General features: G+C 43.3%; 1 protein-coding gene across 1 annotated transcript; it reads right to left on the bottom strand.

The window, feature by feature from the left end:
• Positions 1-7,342: 7,342 nt before the first annotated feature.
• LOC129622439 (zinc finger matrin-type protein 1-like) lies at positions 7,343-17,055 on the bottom strand. The gene is made up of 2 exons (XM_055539114.1): positions 16,774-17,055; positions 7,343-8,735 (listed from the first exon to the last, which is right to left on the bottom strand). The coding sequence occupies exons 1-2, from the start codon at positions 16,794-16,796 to the stop codon at positions 7,970-7,972; spliced, it is 789 nt and encodes a 262-aa protein (XP_055395089.1). The 5' UTR covers positions 16,797-17,055; the 3' UTR covers positions 7,343-7,969.
• Between the last annotated feature and the right edge of the window lie 1,881 nt (positions 17,056-18,936).

Below are 18,936 nucleotides of genomic sequence, written 5' to 3'. Positions count from 1 at the left end.
TTGCATTGATGTATATATCTACCATTATGCCAGTAACACATCATTTTGATTACTGTAGTGTAATGGCCAATTTTATGTCAACTTGACCAGACCACAGATACCCAGATACTTGATTAAATGTTACTTCTGGGTGTGTCTGTGAAATTGTTTCTGGAAGAGAGTAGCTTGTGAATTAGTGGGCTGAGTAAAGTAGATGGTCCAACCTAGTGTGAGTGAGTAGCATCCAATGTGTCGAAAGGCTGAGTAGAAAAAAAGGTGGAGGGAAGTTGGATTTGCCCTCTTTCTGCTTGTCCATCTGTGCTGAACATTGATCTTTTCTTGCCCTTAACACTCCTGGTTCTCAGGCCTTTGGACTAGAACTGAAATCTACACCATTGGCCTTCTGGCTCTCAGACCTTTCTTTAAACAACAAAACCCAATACATGTAGTTGTGTAGTAAGTTTTAAAATGGAGACATGTGAGTTGCCCAGCACTGTTCTTTTTAAATATTTGGGACCCCTTATATTTCCACATGAATTTAAGAATCAGCCTTTCCCTTTCTGCCAAAAAAAAAAAAAAAAAATGCTGAAATTTTAATTGGATTTGCCTTGAATTTGTAGATTGCTTTGGGTAGAATTGCCATTTAAACAATATTACGTTTTCCATTCCATGAACACAGAACGTTTTTTCATTTATTAAGGTTTTCTTTATTTTCCTTTAGCATTTTATTTTTTATTTCAGTGTACAAGTACTTCACTTTTTTGGTTAAATTTATTCTTTGGTATTTTATTTTTTTAGATGCTATTGTAAGTTGAATTATTTTCTTCATTTCCTTTTTAGATTGCTCATTGTTGGTGTATAGAAACACGACTGATTTTTGTGTGTTGGTCTTGTGCCCTACAACTTTGCTTAATGTTTATTAGCTGGAATAGTTTTTTTGTGTGGATTCTTGGAGATTTTCTACATATAGGATCATGCTGTATGAGAACAGAGATAGTTTTCCTTTTCAGTTTGGGTGTCTTTTATTTATTTTTCTTATCTAACTGTGCTGGTAAAACTACCAGTATAATATTGAATAGCAATGGATGAAAGCAGATAACCTTGTTTCATTTTTGATCTTAGGAGAAAGCTTTCAGACTTTCACCATTGAGTATAATGTTGGCTATGGTTTTGCCATATACGTGTTGATGAAGTTCCCATATATTGCTAGTTTTCTGAGTGTTCTTACCATGAAAGGGTATCAAATTTTGTCAAATGCTTTTTCGGTTTTCATTGAGATGATCATGTGGCTCTTTTTTCCTTTGTCCTATTAATGTGCTGTACTACATAGATTAATTTTCTTATGTTGAACCCTGCATTTCTAGGATAAATACCACTTGGTCATGATGTGTAATCTTTTTAATATGTAGTTGGGTTTGTTGTCATTTAGTCGCTAAGTCATGTCCTAGTCTTTTGCAGCCCCATGGACTATAGCCCGTCTGACCCCTCTGTCCGTGGAATTCTCCAGGCAAGAATACTGGAGTGGGTTGCCATTTCCTTCTCCAGGGGATCTTTCTGACCCAAGGATCAAAACTGTGTCTGCATTAGAAGGCGGATTCTTTACTGCTGAGCCAGCTGAGAAGCCTGGGTTTAGCTTGCTAAGATTTTGTCAAGAATTTCTGCATCTATGTTCGTAAAGGACATTTGTCTCTAGTGTGAGCTTTGTGCTAGTTCGACCACTGAGCTGCTTTGGCTTGTGAATGCTTTTAGAACTGAAGCCATTCCTGTGCTGTAGTCAATGCGGCAAAGGTATTAATGACTGTGAATCATCAAAGCTGAGCCACGTTTCCAGTTTTACTCTCCAGCCTCTGCAGGCTGTGCTGATCTAGAAAAGCTTTCTTGCCCTCATGCCTTCCATTCAGCAAACAAGTAGTTTTCTCAATCGTATGCTGGAAATGACATACAATTTCATCGTGGGGGATGATGATGTAGACTCCTGAGCTTTCTAGTCAAGAACTTTCAAGTTAAGGAGCTCGAGATGATGCGAAATACATCTGAAACAGCTCAGTGGTTATTGCCTCCTGATGAAGCAAAACTAGCGTGGATCCTCCTAGAAAGCCCTCATCATTCAGCCTAAATCTTTTCCCAGGGACTTCCCTGGTGGTCCAATGGCTAAGACTCCACACGCCCAATGCAGGGGACCTGGGTTCCATCCTTGGTCAAGGAACTAGATCCCACATGCCAAAATTAAAATATGGTGCCGCCAAATAAATAAAATGTATTTAAAAAAGAAAAACCTTTCCCAACCTCCAGACACAGCTTTAGATATAACTAACTATTCATAAATTCTTCCCTGATTGCCAGTTATTCCTTATCTGAATCTTAATCTTATCTCATACCGCAACATGTCAGCCTTTAAACTCTACAAGGTGTGGTTTAGGCTGGTGTTTCCCAACCATTTGTTATTCACCTTTCACTTTTATTTTCCCAGATTATGTCTTCCAGGGTTGCATTTTCTTTAAATTGACTTTTAAAAGAAAAGCTTGAGTAAATTTTTATATTTTTAAATTTTTCTTGGAATATAGTGGATTTATAATGCGGTGTTAGTTTCAGCTGTACTGAAAAGTGTATCAGTTATACATGTGTGTGTGCTCACTCAGTCATGTCCGACTCTTTGTGACCCTATGGACTGTAGCCCACCAGGCTCTGTTATCCATGGGATTCTCCAGGCAAGAATACTGGAGTGGGTTGCCATTTTCTCCTCCAGGGAATCTTCCTGACCCAGGGGTTGAACCCACATCTCTTGTGTCTCCTACATTGGCAGATGGATTCTTTACTACCAGTGCCAACTGGGAAGCCCATACATATATATCTACCCACTCTTTTTTAGATTCTTTTTCTATATAGGTCATTTCAAAGTATTGGGAAGAGTTCCCTGTGCAGTACAGTAGTTTCTTATTAGTATCTATTTATATATAGTACTGTGTATATGTCAATCCCAGTCTCCCAGTTTATCCCCCCTTGCTTTCCGCACTGGTAACCATAACATTGTTTTCTACATCTGTGACTCTATTTCTTAAATTTATTAAAAAAAATTCTACTAACAAGTGCCATAAATGGAAGGTAACTGCTACATATACCATACAAACAAAAGCTGAAGTCAGCAGGGGAGGTTAACAGCCCTGGAGAGGGATGTAAAGACACACCAGCACTGAACGGAGCCTTTCTCCTTGCTGAGCAAAAGGAGAGGACGAGAACTAAACAGTGAACCACCTTCTCCCTGGGTCACTTAATGTAGTTTAAGGCTGTGTTCGTGCATCCTTTAAGGTAGCATTTGGAAGCAAGGGTGGGAAGAGCACTGGGTCGGGTCTCAGAGAACCTAGGTTGGAATCAATACTAGGATCTTCCACCCCATGAGGTCTTGATTTCCTCCTCTGATGAGTGGAGGTTGAGATACCAGCCTTGGGGATTTACCTGGTGGCCCACTGGTTAAGAATTCACCTTGCAATGCAGGAGACGTGTGTTTGATCCCTGGTCGGGAAACGAAGAACCCACATGCTGTGGGGCAATGCAGCTAAGCCTTTACACTAAAGCACTACAACATGAGAGACCATATGCAGCACAGAAAGATCCTGAATGACACAACTAAGACATGATGCAGTTAAATAAATAACTAAATATTTTAAAAGACATCAAATTGTACACTTTAAATATGTACATGTCAATTACAGCACAACAAAATTGTTCAAACATATTCAACTTATTAAAAAAAAAAACCAACCTTACATGTCTCACCGGTTTGTCTTTAGGGACAAAGGAAATCAGGGACTTGATTTTTAATTGTTTGTTCAATTGAACTCGGAGGCTAAGTCAGGCATTCTCAGAGGGAACAGAAACCTCTGGGAGGGGGCATGTCCTGTAGACATAAGATTGATTCAGTGTTTCGGGTAGGGAGAAGGAGCTACTGGCATTTGTGCGTGTTGTGCATGCATGCTCAGTCATGTCTCATTGTGACCTTATGGACTATGGTTGGACAGGCTCCTCTGTCCATGGGATTCTCCAGGCAAGATTAATGGAGAGGGTTGCCATTCCCTTCTCTAGGGGATTTTCCTGACCCAAGGTTCGAACCTGTATCTCTTGAGTCTCCTGCATTGGCAGTTGGATTCTTTACCACTGTGCCACGTGGGAAGCCTACTGGTTTTAAGCAGTTGGGAACGAAGATGTTCTTCCCTGATAGCTCAGTTGGTAAAGAATCCACCCGCAATGCAGGAGACCCTGGTTCCATTCCTGGGTCGGGAAGATCCCCTGGAGAAGGGATAGGCTACCCACTCCAGTATTCTTGAGTTTCCCTTGTGGCTCAGCTGGTAAAGAATCTGCCTGCAATGAGGGAGATCTGGGTTAGATCCCTGGATCAGGAATATCCCCTGGAGAAGGGAAAGGCTACCCACTCCAGTATTCTGGCCTGGAGAATTCCATGGATATAGTCCATGGGGTCGCAAAGAGTCAGACAGGACTGAACAACTGTCATTCACCAAACAACAAAAAATGGATGCTCCCACAGCCTGCAAGACTCTCAAAGGTTCATCCAGATCTACTTCCAGGTGATCTACCTGCTCATCATGACCCCATCCCAGAAATGAGCTCTATTTTATACATCAGTAGAGGCTTCCTTCTCACTTTTCTTCTTTGTATTTCACCCTCTGCTTTATCTTAAGGCCTAGAACAATGACAATAATTCAATATTTTTTTCACCAAATAAATAGATAAATGCCTATTTTCTTATTGGGTTTTTACATTTTTTTTTTTATAAAATGGTAGAAGATATTTGTCTTTTAGGGTTATATCATTCAGGGCCAAATCAAGAGACAAACTGTACCACTAATTTGAACAGAGAAAATTAGATATAAAGAATTTTTAACTAATAAGAGGTGGTTAACAAGAATCCTCACTGGGTTCGATCCCTGGGTTGAGAAGATCCCCTGGAGGAGGGTATGGCAACCACTCCAGTATTCTTGCCTGGAGAATCCCCGTGTACAGAGGAGCCTGGTGGGCTACAGTCCATGGGGTCGCAAAGAGTTGGACACAACTGAGTGACTAAGCACAACTAAAAGAGGTATAAAAAAACGGAGGCAGGGACAGGCAAGCTTCTTGTGTAAAGGGCCAGGTGGTAGATAGTTTAGGCTTTGTGGAGTAAGAGGCACAATCAAGGATATTACGTAGCTGCTTATAAAACAACACAGAAAACAAATTTCCACCATCTTTGTAATAAATGAGTACAAGCTTTGCTAATAAAGTTCTTTAATGAGAAGAATAGGATCCACTGCTTTGGGATAACATTCTGCTACTTTGGGGTTCAAATGTGAAAATTGTCCTTAAATGGAGGGGTGTGCAAATACAAGAGAGGGCTGGATTTAACCTGCAGGCTGAAGTTTGCCCACCCTTGATCCCTGAGGGAGGAAGAAGGTAGGAGGGACTGAAAAATGGAAGAGGGGCTCCTGTGACCCAGGTTCAGACCTCTGCAGAAAGAACATAAATGCCCCAGGCTACACAGTCTTTCAGGAACCAAGAAATATGTCAGGGTGCATGGGCTGCCCCTAGATCACACACACAAAGTCAGGGAGTTGCTACCACGAAAAACTGGCAAAGCTGGGAAAAGTCCCTCCAGCTCCATTTATGGTGTCCCTCCAGCGCCTTCTACTGGCAGAGACTAACAAGACAGCTGGCAAAGGAGACTTGTTTATAGGGTCAATTCTCAAAGAGCAAAGAAGATGCTTGGAGCTAAGAGGCAGTCATTTGATAACCGCACAAGAGATAGTAATAGAGAGTGTTGCACATATTTTTTTCCCAATTTGTTTCTTACCTTTAAAAATATTTTTTTTTGTTGTTGTTTCAAAGGTAAGGAGTTCCCTGGTGGTCCAGTGGCTAAGACTCCTTGCTCCCAATGCAGGGGGCCTGGATTTGATCCCTGATTTGGAACTAGATCCCACCTGCCACAACTAAGAGTTCTTGGATGCAACAAAAGATGCCGCACGCCACAACAAAGATCAGAGATCCCAAGTGGTGCAACTAAGACCAGGTGCAGCCAAATGTCGACTTAAAAAATGCAGTGTCAGAGTTGCAGGTTAAGTTCTACTTGGGGCAAAAAGAGGATTGCAGCCCAGGAGACAGCATCTCGGATAGCTCCAAAGAGGCAGGAGGAAAAGGGGAGTATATATATGATTTTTGCTGAAGGGGGAATACATGCAATCAAGCACATATTTTCCCAGAATGTTTCTACTAGTCTCATGAAGCTTTTGCTAGTCAAGAGAAACAGTCATCACCATGAAGGATTTAAGTACTTTTCTAGATATGGGACGGAAAAGCATCTGCCCACAATGCGGGAGGACCTGGGTTCGATCCCTGGGTTGGGAAGATCCCCTGGAGAAGGAAATGGCAACCCACTCCAGTATTCTTGCCTAGAAAATTCCATGGATGGAGGAGCCTGGTGGGCTACAGTCCTTGGGGTCACAAAGGGTCAGACACGACTGAGCAACATCACGACTTCATGACCACTAGATATGGGAAGATGCAAGAATTAGGCTTATCAGTTCGGCTCCTGATAATATCTAACTATCTGAAGACCTATCCTGCTAGTTTCCCCATCCCCACACCAGCACAGAGTGCCTCATTTATGCTATCCTCCCTGAACTCCTTTCAGAGCGTGTTAAAGGTCAGCAGCTGCAGCAAAACAGGATTTACTCCTTATAGAGGTAGATGGCAAGTGCCCATGGCAAGTGCCAATTTGTAGTTAACACAAATAAATAAAAATTAAAAAAAAATATTGATCTGTTAAAAACAACAACAAACCAGTGACCCAAATGATAGTCTTTCACGCTCAAGGAAATGGAGTCAGAAGAAACTCTGGTAAGAGGATTCATTTTTACATCCTTCTCTGGAAGAAAATGGTATTTGGATTCTTTTTTACTTTTAATGATAGACTAGGATTAGTTAGTTCTAGCACCCTGATCACTAAAGAATAAATATTTTGATTAGAAACTAAAAGTTGATATAAGGAGTAAATCCTTCAGCATTGATTTCTTAAAATCTATATTCTTAACATAGTGTACCAGTCTTTCAAAAGTTTATTCCAACCCATTTCTTCTTTTGTACTCTAAAACATCTTCATTATGTTGTTTGATGAGATAGATTCACAAGAAAACAGAGATGCCCAAGGTCGATCCAACTTTCAGCCAATCAGGTCTGCCATGTGGATACTCCCGGATGTAGACCTTGCTGACTCAGGTGCCTGGCTGGGTCTCAGCTTTGAGAAAGGGACACAGCAACATGGATGGTATCATCTTGCTGGCTTACATCTATATCTTGAAACCAACTGGGTTTTATATCTGATATATTTGAACAGAGTCAGAGGTGGGGATTTAATTTTATATTCTTTGAAGTGTTGTTGCAGGAATGGGACCCCTTCTAGGGCCTGAGGTTGGGCTCTTGAATAACACTCAGAAATGAATTGTCTGAGCTGACAAAGCAAGAGACTTTACTGGGAAGGGGCACCTGGTTGGTGAGCAGGAAGGTCAGGAGACCCAGGAGGACTGCTCTGCCACATGGTTCACAGTCTCGGGTTTCTGTGGTGATGGGATGAGTTTCTGAATTGTCTCTGGCCAATCGCTTCCTCAGGGTCCTTCCTTGTAGTATGTAGTTCACTCAGCCAAGATGGAATCCAGAGAGAAGGATCCTCTGGAGGGAGGATGGTGAAATATATGGACTGGAGTCTCCTCTGTCCTCTGACCTTTCCCGACCTTCCGGTTGGTGGTAGCTTGTTAGTTCCAGGTTTCTTACTGGGACCTCCTGTTATAAAATAGCTCACGTAAGTGACTACTATCTTGCCTGACCAGGGATGGCTGTTTCAGTTAGTGTCTCCCCTAACAGTATGGCCAATGAATTGCTTCAATACCATGTAATCCAGTCTTTCCAATGGATCCAAATCATTTAATATCTGAGGCCCAAATCCCGTGCATCAGTAACAACCGCCAAGGATAGCTTCATCCCACAAGTCCCACTCTTGGGCGCTGTGTTTGCCAGGATGCTTCTTCTCTCTACTGGACCTTCTCCTCTCCTTCCTGGTGTCCCAGTCGTGGGTGCTCTTCTTTCTGTGTTTGGACTTCTCTGTGCTGCCTGGCTCCACCTTGGCCTTCCTCCTATTCTCTTTGTAGGAATCTCCATCCTCGTGGTTCTTCCTCTTCCACTCTGCCTGCTCCTTGCCACCATGTCCTCCTCCTTCCTTTTCCCTGGATCTTCTCTTCCAGCCTCTGTCTTGATCTCTATCTTGATGGATGCTGGTGAGGTACTCTGGGATGCAGCTAGCCTCATCTTTGTGTTGTGTGGCGTGGGGACCAGTGGTCATTCCTTGCACAGGAGGCCTTGGAAACCACCAGTTATTGAAGAAATGGTCGTGTTTTTTCTGACAGTGACTAACAGGTTCCAGTCTTTGTCTCAAGTGATGACTACTGGACAGTGGGGACAAGTGGCTTTCCACTGTTTTCGGCCTTTTGTAGGAACCACAGGACTTGTGGGGCTGCCTGAAAGGGAAGCCCTGCTCCAGAAGTGGAGGTCTGGGTGCTGTGTGGTCACTTTCTTTGTATGCAGAGTCTTCTGTCCCCTTTCTAAAGCAAACCTCTGGCTTTAATCCTCTGGCTCTCTGCTTTCTGATGTAATCCTGAAGTTCATGTTGAAAAGAGTCACAGGTCTTAGAATTTTCCATTATACTGACTATGGATGAATCTCTGCCAAGGAAGATGAAGAAAAACTTTCTGTTAATTGTTTTGCTATAAATGTATGCTTTTTCTTTGAAAAGATCAGGTTGTCAAATTTCTAGTGGAGATTATATTATTATAATCATGTACTATGAATACCATGTAGCTATTGGTTTTGAAAATATATGTATATTGAAAATATTTATTTTGTATATATATTTTGAAAATATTGATTTAAAAAATATATGTAGCTGTCAATACCATGTAGCTCTTGATTTCCAGACAAACACCCCAATCAAAAAATGGACAGAAGACCTTAATGGACATTTCTCCAAAGAAGACATCACACTGGTCAGAATGACCATCATTAAAAGTTTATGGATAACAAATGCTGGCGAGGATGTGAAGAAAAGGAAATCCTCTGACACTGTTGTTGAGAGTGTAGTTGATGCAGCCACTAGGCAATGCAGTATGGAGGATCCTCAGAAAACTAAAAGTAGAATTACCATATGATCCTGCAATCCCACTCCTGGTCATATACTGGACAAAACCGTCATTCAAAAAGATGCAGGCATCCCTATGTTCATAGCAGCACTATTTGCAATAGCCAAGACATGGAAACAACTTAACTGTCCATCAGCAGATGAGTGGAAAAAGAAGCTGTCTACATATACACAACGAAACACTGCTCATCCATTAAAAAGAACAAAATAATGCCATTTGCAGCAATATGGATGCAGCTAGAAATTATCATAGTAAGTGAAGTAAGTCATGAAAGAGAAAGACAAATACTGTATGATATCACTTATATGTGAAACCTAAAATATGGCACCAATGAACCTAGGTACAAAACAGAAATGGACCTATAGACATAGAGATCAGACTTGTGGCTGCCAAGGCGAGATGGGGAGGGAGAGGGATGGACTGGGAGTTTGGGGTTGGTAGATGCAAACTATTACATTTAGAATGAATAAACAACAAACTCCTACTGTACAGTGTGAGGAACTATATCCAGTCTCCTGGGATAAACCATAATGGCAACGAATATTAAAAAATGAAATGTATATATGTGTAAAGCTGAGTCACTTTGCTGTATAGCAGAGACGGTCACAACATTGGAAATCACTTATACATCAATAAAAACATGTGTGGTTTTGACATAGACTGAGAATCATAAAATATAATGGACTAAGAAAATGTGTCCTAAAACACTGTAAATTTGAGGATCTGGGAATATATCATTAAAAAGATTATTTATTTACTTTTGGCTGTGCTGGGTCTTTGTTGCTGTCTGGGCTTTCTCTAGTTGCAGTGAGCAGGGGCTACTATTCGTTGTGGTGCTCGGGCTTCTCACTGCAGTGGCTTCTCTTGTGGAGCGAGGGCTCTCAGGTGCTCGAGCTTTAGTAATGGAGGCACTTGGGCTCAGTATTTGCAGCTCCCGGGCTCTAGAGCACAGGCTCAGTAGTTGTGGTACACAGGCTTAGTTGCGCTGAGGCATGTGGAACCTTCCCAGACCAGGGATTGAACCCGTATCTCCTGCATTGACAAGTGGATTCTTTACCACTGAGCCACCAGGGAAGCCCTGGGAATATATCATTAATGTCTAAAATTTATCAGTGGTTATCACTAGGTTCAGGGATTATAGATGATTTCAGTTTTACTTACTTGTACTTTGTGTTTTTTGCCATAAATAACACTACTTGTATAATAAAAAAAAGAAAGTCAAGTCATTTTAAGAAAGCAGAGAGAACATCAGGCAAACAAATTATTCATAAATTCTACAAAAACAGAACTGGCTAGTCCTTGTATTATGTGCCAAGAAAGAGATAAAAGAGATCTTCAAATATGTTCTCACACATATGCACACACACACACACACACACAGACACGTGTGTGTTTTAATCTCATAGGTGGGATAAAAGAACAGAGAAAGATTCTACTTATTGTGATAAAGTCTAGACCTGTTCTTCTTCTTTTTTTTTTTTTTTAACAAATGAGAAACTGAGTTAGAGTTTAAATAACTTACTTAAGGTCACACAGCCAGAAAGTAGAAGAGCCAAAAACTGAACCAAGGCAGAGGATCCAGAGCCTGCTCACTTAACTACTCCAATATTGGTACCAACCTTCTAGGTGTTATGAGGACTAGAAGAATGATGGGTGCAGAGACACTGGTCAGTGCCCATCAGCTATTAATATTTTCATTAGGAAGCAGGAATGATGGCTAGCAGCATTTAATGTGTTACTGGTGGTCTATTCTGAGAACTTTGTCTCTATTTTATGTTAGTGTTTTGTTTTTCTAGTTAATTAAAATAAACACCTATTTGTGCTAAAAGTTAAAAAAAAAAAAAAAGTCACAGCAGCAATATACACTGTAAAATCAAATAGTGGCTCTTGGGCTTCCTAGGTGGTTCAGTGGTAAAGAATCGATCCCTGATCTGGGAAGACCCCACGTGCCTCAGGGCAACAAAGGGCAACTAAACCTGTGTGCCACAACCACTAAACTGGAGCTCTAGAGCCTGTGCTCGGCACCAAGAGAAGTCACTGCAATGAGATGCCAGTGCACCGCAACGAAGAGTAGCCCCCACTTACGCAAGCAGAGAAAGCCCGAGCACAGCAGTGAAGACTCCTGGCAGCCATAAATAAAAATAAATAAAATTCCTTAAAAAAAAAAAACAAACCTGAGCTGATTTCTCTCTCTAGAGGTAACTACTGGCCATATTACTATTTTGGGGTGCCCATGGACTGAGGCTCGCCAGACTCCTCTGTCCATGAGATTTCCCAGGCAATGATACTGGAGTGGGTTGCTATTTTCTTCTCCAGGAGATCTTCTCAACCCAGGGACTGAACCTGGGTCTCCCACATGCAGGCAGATTCTTCACTGTCTGAGCCACCAGGAATGCTCTATATTACTGTGTTCCTGAGGACTAAAACTCTGATCAAACAGGCGGGAGGTCAGACTGTGCATTCTGGTTTGCAACTCAGCTTTTCTTCCCAAACAATGTATTCAGACTTATTTTCTACTTCAGTGCACAAAGTTTATACCTTATCTTTATGGGAGCTTCTTGGTGTGACAGAACAGGCATGGACCATGATTCTTTAAAAAAACAAACAGGGATTTCCCTGGTAGTCCAGTGGTTAAGAACCTACCTTCCAATGCAGGTTTGATTCCTGGTGGTGGAACTACAATCCCACATGCCAAGCAGCAACTAAGCCCACACCCTACAACTAGAGAGCTCTCCAGCAGCAACTAGAGAGAAGCCCGTGCAAAGCAAGACCCAGAACAGCTAAAAGAAAATTATATATATAATTCACTTAAAAAAAATCAGATCCCTGAAAATTTAGGTCCTCCTAATTTTTAGCTATGGTCAACAAAGCAGCAGTATTTTGCAGACACTGCCTGAGCGACCTGGGTCTGCGGGGCTCTGTAGTGTTGCCAAGTGCACCAGTGGTAAAGAACCTGCCTTCCCATGCAGGAGATGTAAGAGACTGCAGGTTCAGTCCCTTTGCGAGGAAGATCCCCTGGAGAAGGGCATGGCAACCCACTCCCGTATTCTCGCCTAGAGAATCCCATGGACAGAGGAGCCTGGCAGGCTACGGTCCATAGGGTCGCACAGAGTCGGACATGACTGAGCAGCTAGGCAGCAACAGCAGCAGTAGGGTGCTGGCCCAGAGGTGGGCTGCCAGGCTAAGGCCCTCCTCCTCGGGAAGGATCTGCTCCTGAAACATTCTTGGTCAGGAAGAAAACTTCCTCCCCTAAACAGAACCTGAGAGGGGTTTGAATTTGTAGGAGAGGAGTTCAGTTTTTTTTTGTGTGTGTGGGGGATTCAAACTGATTCTGGATTTTGGGGAGGTGATTTCAGAGAGGCATCCAGTTATTTCCTCATTGTGGAAGGATGAAAGTGAGAGTGTTGGTCGCTCAGTCCTTTCCAACTCTGCAATACCAGGGACTGTAGCCCTCCAGGCTCCTCTGTTTATGAAATTCTCCAGGCAAGAATACTGGAGTGGGTTGCCATGCCCTTCTCCAGGGGATCTTCCCAACCCAGAAATTGAACCGAGATCTCTTGCATTGTAGGAAATTGTAGAAACCCAAGTCGCCTGCATTCTTTACTGCCCGAGCCACAAGGAGGGTGGAATGCAAAATCCCTGAAAGGACTCACCCCACCACACACACCCCCCTAGGGCACAGGTGGGATCTGAGAGCCTTTAGGCAGGTTACAACTCCGGGCAGGTGTGGATCTGGAGTCAGGCTGCCACTTATTCATGCTGTTGACTTATGTGAATAGTGAAGGACAAGGAAGCCTGGCGGGCTGCAGTCTATGGGATCACAAAACTTAGACTTAGCGACTAAACCATCACCACCACACCTTCTAAATATGCAACATAAACAGCCTTAACAAGCACTGGTAAGAGAGGGGTGTGGTCCAGATCTGTCCACTGGGAGGTGGGTGGGAGGGGACAGGGCTGGGAAAAGCAGGCCCTGCTTACATAGGGCTTGGATATAGTCATACACAGAAAACGTGTGCACTGTGAGATCTGCCAAGCCTGGCCTATTTTACCTACTACACACCCCTGAAAGCTACCTAGAGTCCTTCTTCCTGGCTACCACCTACCCAGTCTAACCCCGGTCTCTTCACCAGTGCCACGTATCAGCACCCATCCCTTTTCACCCACCCCTGAATCCTTCTCCAGGAAAAAGCAGCCAGAGAAATCTTTTTAAAGTCAATCTGATTACAGCCGGCACTCCTTGCTGTGCTCCATATCTACGAACGTGAAATCACCAATACCAGAGCCAGACTGTATTCATAGCCTGAGTCACATTCATTATACAAGAGCCCTGAGCATGGGGGCAGGGGCATCCTGGGACCAATTCCCACAGACCAAAGGACAACTGGATGTCTCCTCCAGCCAAGGCCCTCTGTTTCTTACTGCTCTAAAATTGTCCTTTGTCCCATAGCTCAGCTGGTAAAGAACCTGCCTGCCAATGCAGGAGATGCGAGAGACATGGTTGGATCCCTGGGTCAGGAAGGTCCCCTGGAGAAGGAAGTGGCAACCCGCTCCAGAATTCTTGCCTGGAAAACTCCATGGACAGAGGAGCCTGGCGGGCTACAGTCCATGGGGTCACAAAGAGTCACTCAGGACTGACCGAGCGAGCATGTGCGCGCGCGCACAACACACAAAAGTCCCCAGGCCACCCACGTCTGACTTCTACCTACTCCTCAGTCTCAAGTACCAGCTGCAACTGCTGCCTGCCTTTCCCTTTCTGCACCCCACCCCCACAGCCTTTATAGAATCTGTGCTCCCTCTGGTCCCTCCCCCAAGCCCCCATCAGCTTCTCCCTTTCTTCATGGTCTGCTAGGTTATCCCTTTCCAGCCTACTTCTCCGCCTCATCTCTGGTCCTCTGGCTTTGTTTTTAGTTGGGATGCTCTATATTAAGATAAACTTGGCTACACCATAGAGTAGGAAGTAAAATTTGTTAAATAAATAATAATAATACCACATCTGGTTAAAACCAAGCTCTCGAAGACATTTCCTTCTGCTCAGAGCTCACATCATTTCCTCTCCCCTCCCATTGCTCTCACCCTTGGAGTTGGAGATTCCAGTCCACTTTTCTCCCAGGGAACTTGTAGGGAGTTTGGGGAGCTCGAACTGCCTGCAAGCTCTCCATCTCCCTCCACTCCTGTCCTTTCTTCCATGGTTCAGATCAGAACCCTAGGAGACACTCGTTGCTCCCTACCTCACCGGGCAGCACCATCACAAGTCCTGCTTGCTCTGCAGGATTGGGGACTTCCCTGGTAGTTCAGTGGTTAAGGCTCCCCTGCTTCTAATGCTGGGGGCCTGGGTTCGATCCCTGGTCAGGGAACTAAGATCACACATGCCTGAGGTGCCCCTTGGAGCCACACACACACAAAAAGCATCCAGGATGGGAGCATTTCTTTGCATGGAAGCTGCTCCTGCAGGGGGCAGGACCACATTTCTGCTGTATCACAGCTTTGTTGTTGTCTTAAACAATAGTCTTTATGTTTACACAAAGCAGTACAAAATGAGGCGTTTCCTCAAAGGGTGACTTGGAGGTAGGAAATCCATCCTGAGCGTCAAAGTGTTAGTTGCTAAGTCATGCCTGACTCTTTGTGACCCTATGGATTGTAGCCTACCAGGTTCCTCTGTCCATGGGATTTTCCAGGCAAGAATACTAGAGTGGTTTACCATTTCCTTCTCCTCACTGTCCCTTCTTAATTGGCTTTCTAGCTTCTGCTTGATGAGTCTGTTTCCAAACCAGCCGCCAGAATAATTATCTTCATCTAAACTTTTTATTTTTTAAATTATGAAAATATGATTGCTATATCCTTCTACTTCTCAGTATATTCATTATATTAATTTTTGAGAGTTTGATATTGAAACTCCAACTAAAAACCTTATCTGCTTAAAAAAACAATTGTAATATAGTGGAACTATATGTAACCTTGTTCTGTATTTTCTAAGTCTCCTGCAAATGTGTTATCTTGCAGAATACTTGCAAAATAATTTTTTGAATGTATGTAATCCTGGTCAAACCTGGTCAAACTCCTCAGCTCAAAATCCCTTGGGTATGCTTCTTTCCTAAGAAGGAAGCCCAAACCCCCAAGGGTGCCTACAAAGCCCAGCCACTAATGGTTGTCTCACTTATCTGAAGTTTCTGGTTTCTCTCGGATAACCCTCCCCTTGTTCCTCCTTTCTAGCCTTCCTTCTCCCTGCCTGAGGGGATGCGTGGGCACCCTCTAGCTCAAGCTCTTGGACTATGGATCCCAGGAGAAGACTCTCCTTTTCTGGATGCTGCATCTGACATACATTTTTAAACTGAAAAATTTGGTCTATTTTTCATCTTAACCACCCTCCGATAGAAATCCCTCACCAAGGGAATTCCTTGGCCGTCCAGTAGTTAAGCTTAAGTGCTCCCACTGTGGGGGGTGCTGGTTGGATCCCTGGTTCGGGAACCAAGATCCCACATACAGTGCAGAGTGGCCAAAAAATTAAAAAAAAAAAAAACACAAAAAACTTTTTTAAATTAAAAAGGGTTTCCCTGGTGGCACAGTGGATGAGAATCTGCTTGCCAATGCAGGGGACAGAGCTCCATCCCTGGTCCAGGAAAATTTTGCATACCATGGAGCAGCTAAGGCCGAAAGCCACAACCACTGAGCCCTAGAGTCTGTTGGAGAGAAGTCCCCAACATGAGAAGCCCATGAACTGCAAGAAGAGTAGCCCCTCCTCACTGCAACTAAAGAAAGCCTGGGCAAAGTAACGAAGACCCAGTGTAGCTAACAACAACAACAAAAATTGGAAAAGAAAAAGAAATACTTCAGCAAGCAGAGATTCCTTATTCGCTGCTGTCTTATATCGAATTGTGCTGACCTAAAAGACTCTGATGCTGGGAGGGATTGGGGGCAGGAGGAGAAGGGAATGACAGAGGATGAGATGGCTGGATGGCATCACCTACTCGATGGACATGAGTTTGGTTAAACTCCAGGAGCTAGTGATGGACAGGGAGGCCTGGCATGCTGCAATTCATGGGGTTACAAAGAGTCGGACACGACTGAGTGACTGAACTGAACTGAAGCGTGTGCATGCTCAGTCGTGTCCAACTTTGAATTTTGTGACCACATAGACTGTTACCCACCAGGCTCCCCTATCTGTGGACTCTCCCAGGCAAGAATACTGGAGCAGGTTGCCATTTTCTCCTCCACGGGCTCTTTCTGACCCAGTGACTGAAGCCAAGTCTTTTGTCTTTCCTGCACTGGCAGGTAGATTCTTTACCACCACGCTACCTGGGCCAAGGTAGATGCCTAATCACATACTTGCTGAATGAATATGGGAGTGAAGAAGGGCCTTGACCTCTCTCCACACTTCGCCCCCACAAGTCCAGGTGCCCTGAGAAGCCCAGATCCAAGGAGTCTTACCTGCCTCAGCCATGCTTCCCACCCAGCATCCTCCCGTTTGCCCCTCAAGCCACCACCTCACCCAGCTAGCACGCCCACAGCCATCAAACACGAGTGCAAAAAAAAAAAAAAAAAAAAGGCAACACATTTGGCTCACCTTTTACCTGGAATCACCACCATGCATGCACTAGTTTACTGAGAGAAATTTCCACAGGTGGAACCCTTATTTCTTGAGCCTACAAGACTTTGGGGTCATGTAAGTAGAAGACCTGTGGGCCTACAGAGAGCAGAGTTTCGCCTGCCTAGTACCTCAAAGGAAAGAAGGAAGGGAGGGAGACAGGGAGGCAGGAAGGGATCACTAGTCAGGGATAGGTTTTACTCAGCTCCAGGAGAAGAATCTCAACTTCTTTGCAGCTCAAACATCTCTGCCAGATCCCCTGGAAGCAGGGAAGCTGGGAAGCAGGAAGCCACACCTCTTTGGGGATTTCAGGTTTTAGAATCTCACCATCTCACAGCTCCAGGCTATCAGGAGAAATAAATCCAGTCATAGAATTTTAGGTGATTTAGGAACACTTAGGGCTTCCCTTGTGGCTCAACTGGTAAAGAATCTGCCTGCAATGAGGGAGACCTGGGTTTGATCCCTGGTTTGGGAGTATCCTCTGGAGAAGGGAAAGGCTACCCGCTCCAGTATTCTGGCCTGAAGAATTCCATGGACTGTATAGTCCCTGGGATCACAAAGAGTTGGACAGGACTGAACGACTTTCACTTTTTCTTTCTTTCAGGAACACTTAAGCTCATCGCCTTGGGACACAGTCTCAAATCTAAACCTTATTATTCTATTCTGTTTGAAGAGTTTAGTTTGAAATATTTTAAAAATAAAGCAAGCCATTCTCAAATCATAAAATATAGCACACAAGCAGAAATGTGCACCATCAAAAACCTACAGCATGATGATTTATTACCAAGGAAAAGTTTATTAAACTACAGTTTCAGTTGGTAAATAAAGCACTGCCATGCCCTGGCTCCTTTCTTAATCTTAACTCCCCAACTGTGATTTTTATGGTCATCCCATCCTTGCTCTTTATCACTCAAGTATAAATTTCAACTTATGATAGTTTTACCTTTTTCTTGGTTATAACTAAATGAAATCATATCACATACAGTTCTTTTGTTCTGAGTTTCACCACAGTGCATTCATTTTCATAGTGGTATGGAATTCCAATCTATGAAAAAAATGTACATACATACATACACAACCACAGTTCATTTATCCATTCATGGGCATCATGAGGGTTTCCAGTCCAGGGCCATTTTTAAACAACACTGCCATGTATACTTTTACATACATCTCCAGATATACTTCAGCCTGCATTCCTATAGGCTGTATACCCCGTAGAGGAAGATCTACAATTGCAGTCTACACGCTGTGGCACATTTAGTTTGATCAGACACAGTCCCGCACTGTGGGACACTGTTTTTTATCAGACACTGTTTTTCAAGTGGTTCTATCAAGAGGTTAAATCCTCCCAGAATCATTTGAGTGCCTCACATTCTTTCTAATATTTGGAACTGTCCAGCTTTAAATTCTGTATTTAATTGAAACGATTAGAATCAACAGTATTTCCATGTTCACAATGATACTGAGCACCTTTCCTAATATCTATTGACCCGTTGGATTTTCTCGCGTTCTCAAGTGAGTTCTTAGTTGGGTCTGTGTGTATGAGATCTCCTACTCTGTGCCTAGCATCTTCATTCTCTTGGCAGTATCTTTTGATGGACAGAAGTTCTTAATTTTAATGTTGTTAGAGTTAATAATTAAACAGTACTTTTTTGTGTCATATTTAAGATGTAATTTCCTAATCTTAGACCAGAGTTTCTCTACCTCAGCACTACTGACATTTCAGTTTAGGTAACTTTTTGATGTAGAGGTTGTCCTGTGCATTATACAACGTTGGACAGCATCCCTGTTCTTTACCAGCTAGATGACAATTGCAACATCTACCTCAAGTTTTTCAAATTAATTAGTTTTTGGCTATCTGAATTGCAGCACACGGATCTTCATTGGGTGTTTGTTGTGATCTTTAAGCTTGGGATCTTTAAGCTTGGCTCGAGTACACTGCTGTTTCCCTGGTGGCTCAGTGGTAAAGAACCTGCCTGCCAATGCAGAAGATGCAAGAGATACAAAATATGTTGGGAAGATCCCCTGGAGTAGGAAATGGCAACCCACTCCAGCACTATTGCCTGGAAAATTCCATGGATAGAGGAGCCTGGCAGGTTACAGAGCATGGAGTTGCAAAAAGTTGGACACAACTGAGCACAC

This window comes from Bubalus kerabau, chromosome 11, assembly GCF_029407905.1.
Source record: "Bubalus kerabau isolate K-KA32 ecotype Philippines breed swamp buffalo chromosome 11, PCC_UOA_SB_1v2, whole genome shotgun sequence".
Taxonomy (NCBI): Eukaryota; Metazoa; Chordata; class Mammalia; order Artiodactyla; family Bovidae; genus Bubalus; species Bubalus kerabau.
The sequence above is the reverse complement of the archived record's forward strand: the minus strand, read 5'-3'. Positions and strand labels throughout refer to the sequence as shown.

Bases quoted from the DNA above. Each gene is read 5' to 3' on its own strand.
- LOC129622439 (XM_055539114.1), bottom strand. From the start codon at position 16,796: ATGGTGGTGATTCCAGGTAAAAG. The intron at 8,736-16,773 runs GTGAGCCAAATG...CTTCCTTGGCAG, and splicing joins GTGGTGATTCCAGGTAAAAG to AGATTCATCCATAGTCAGTA.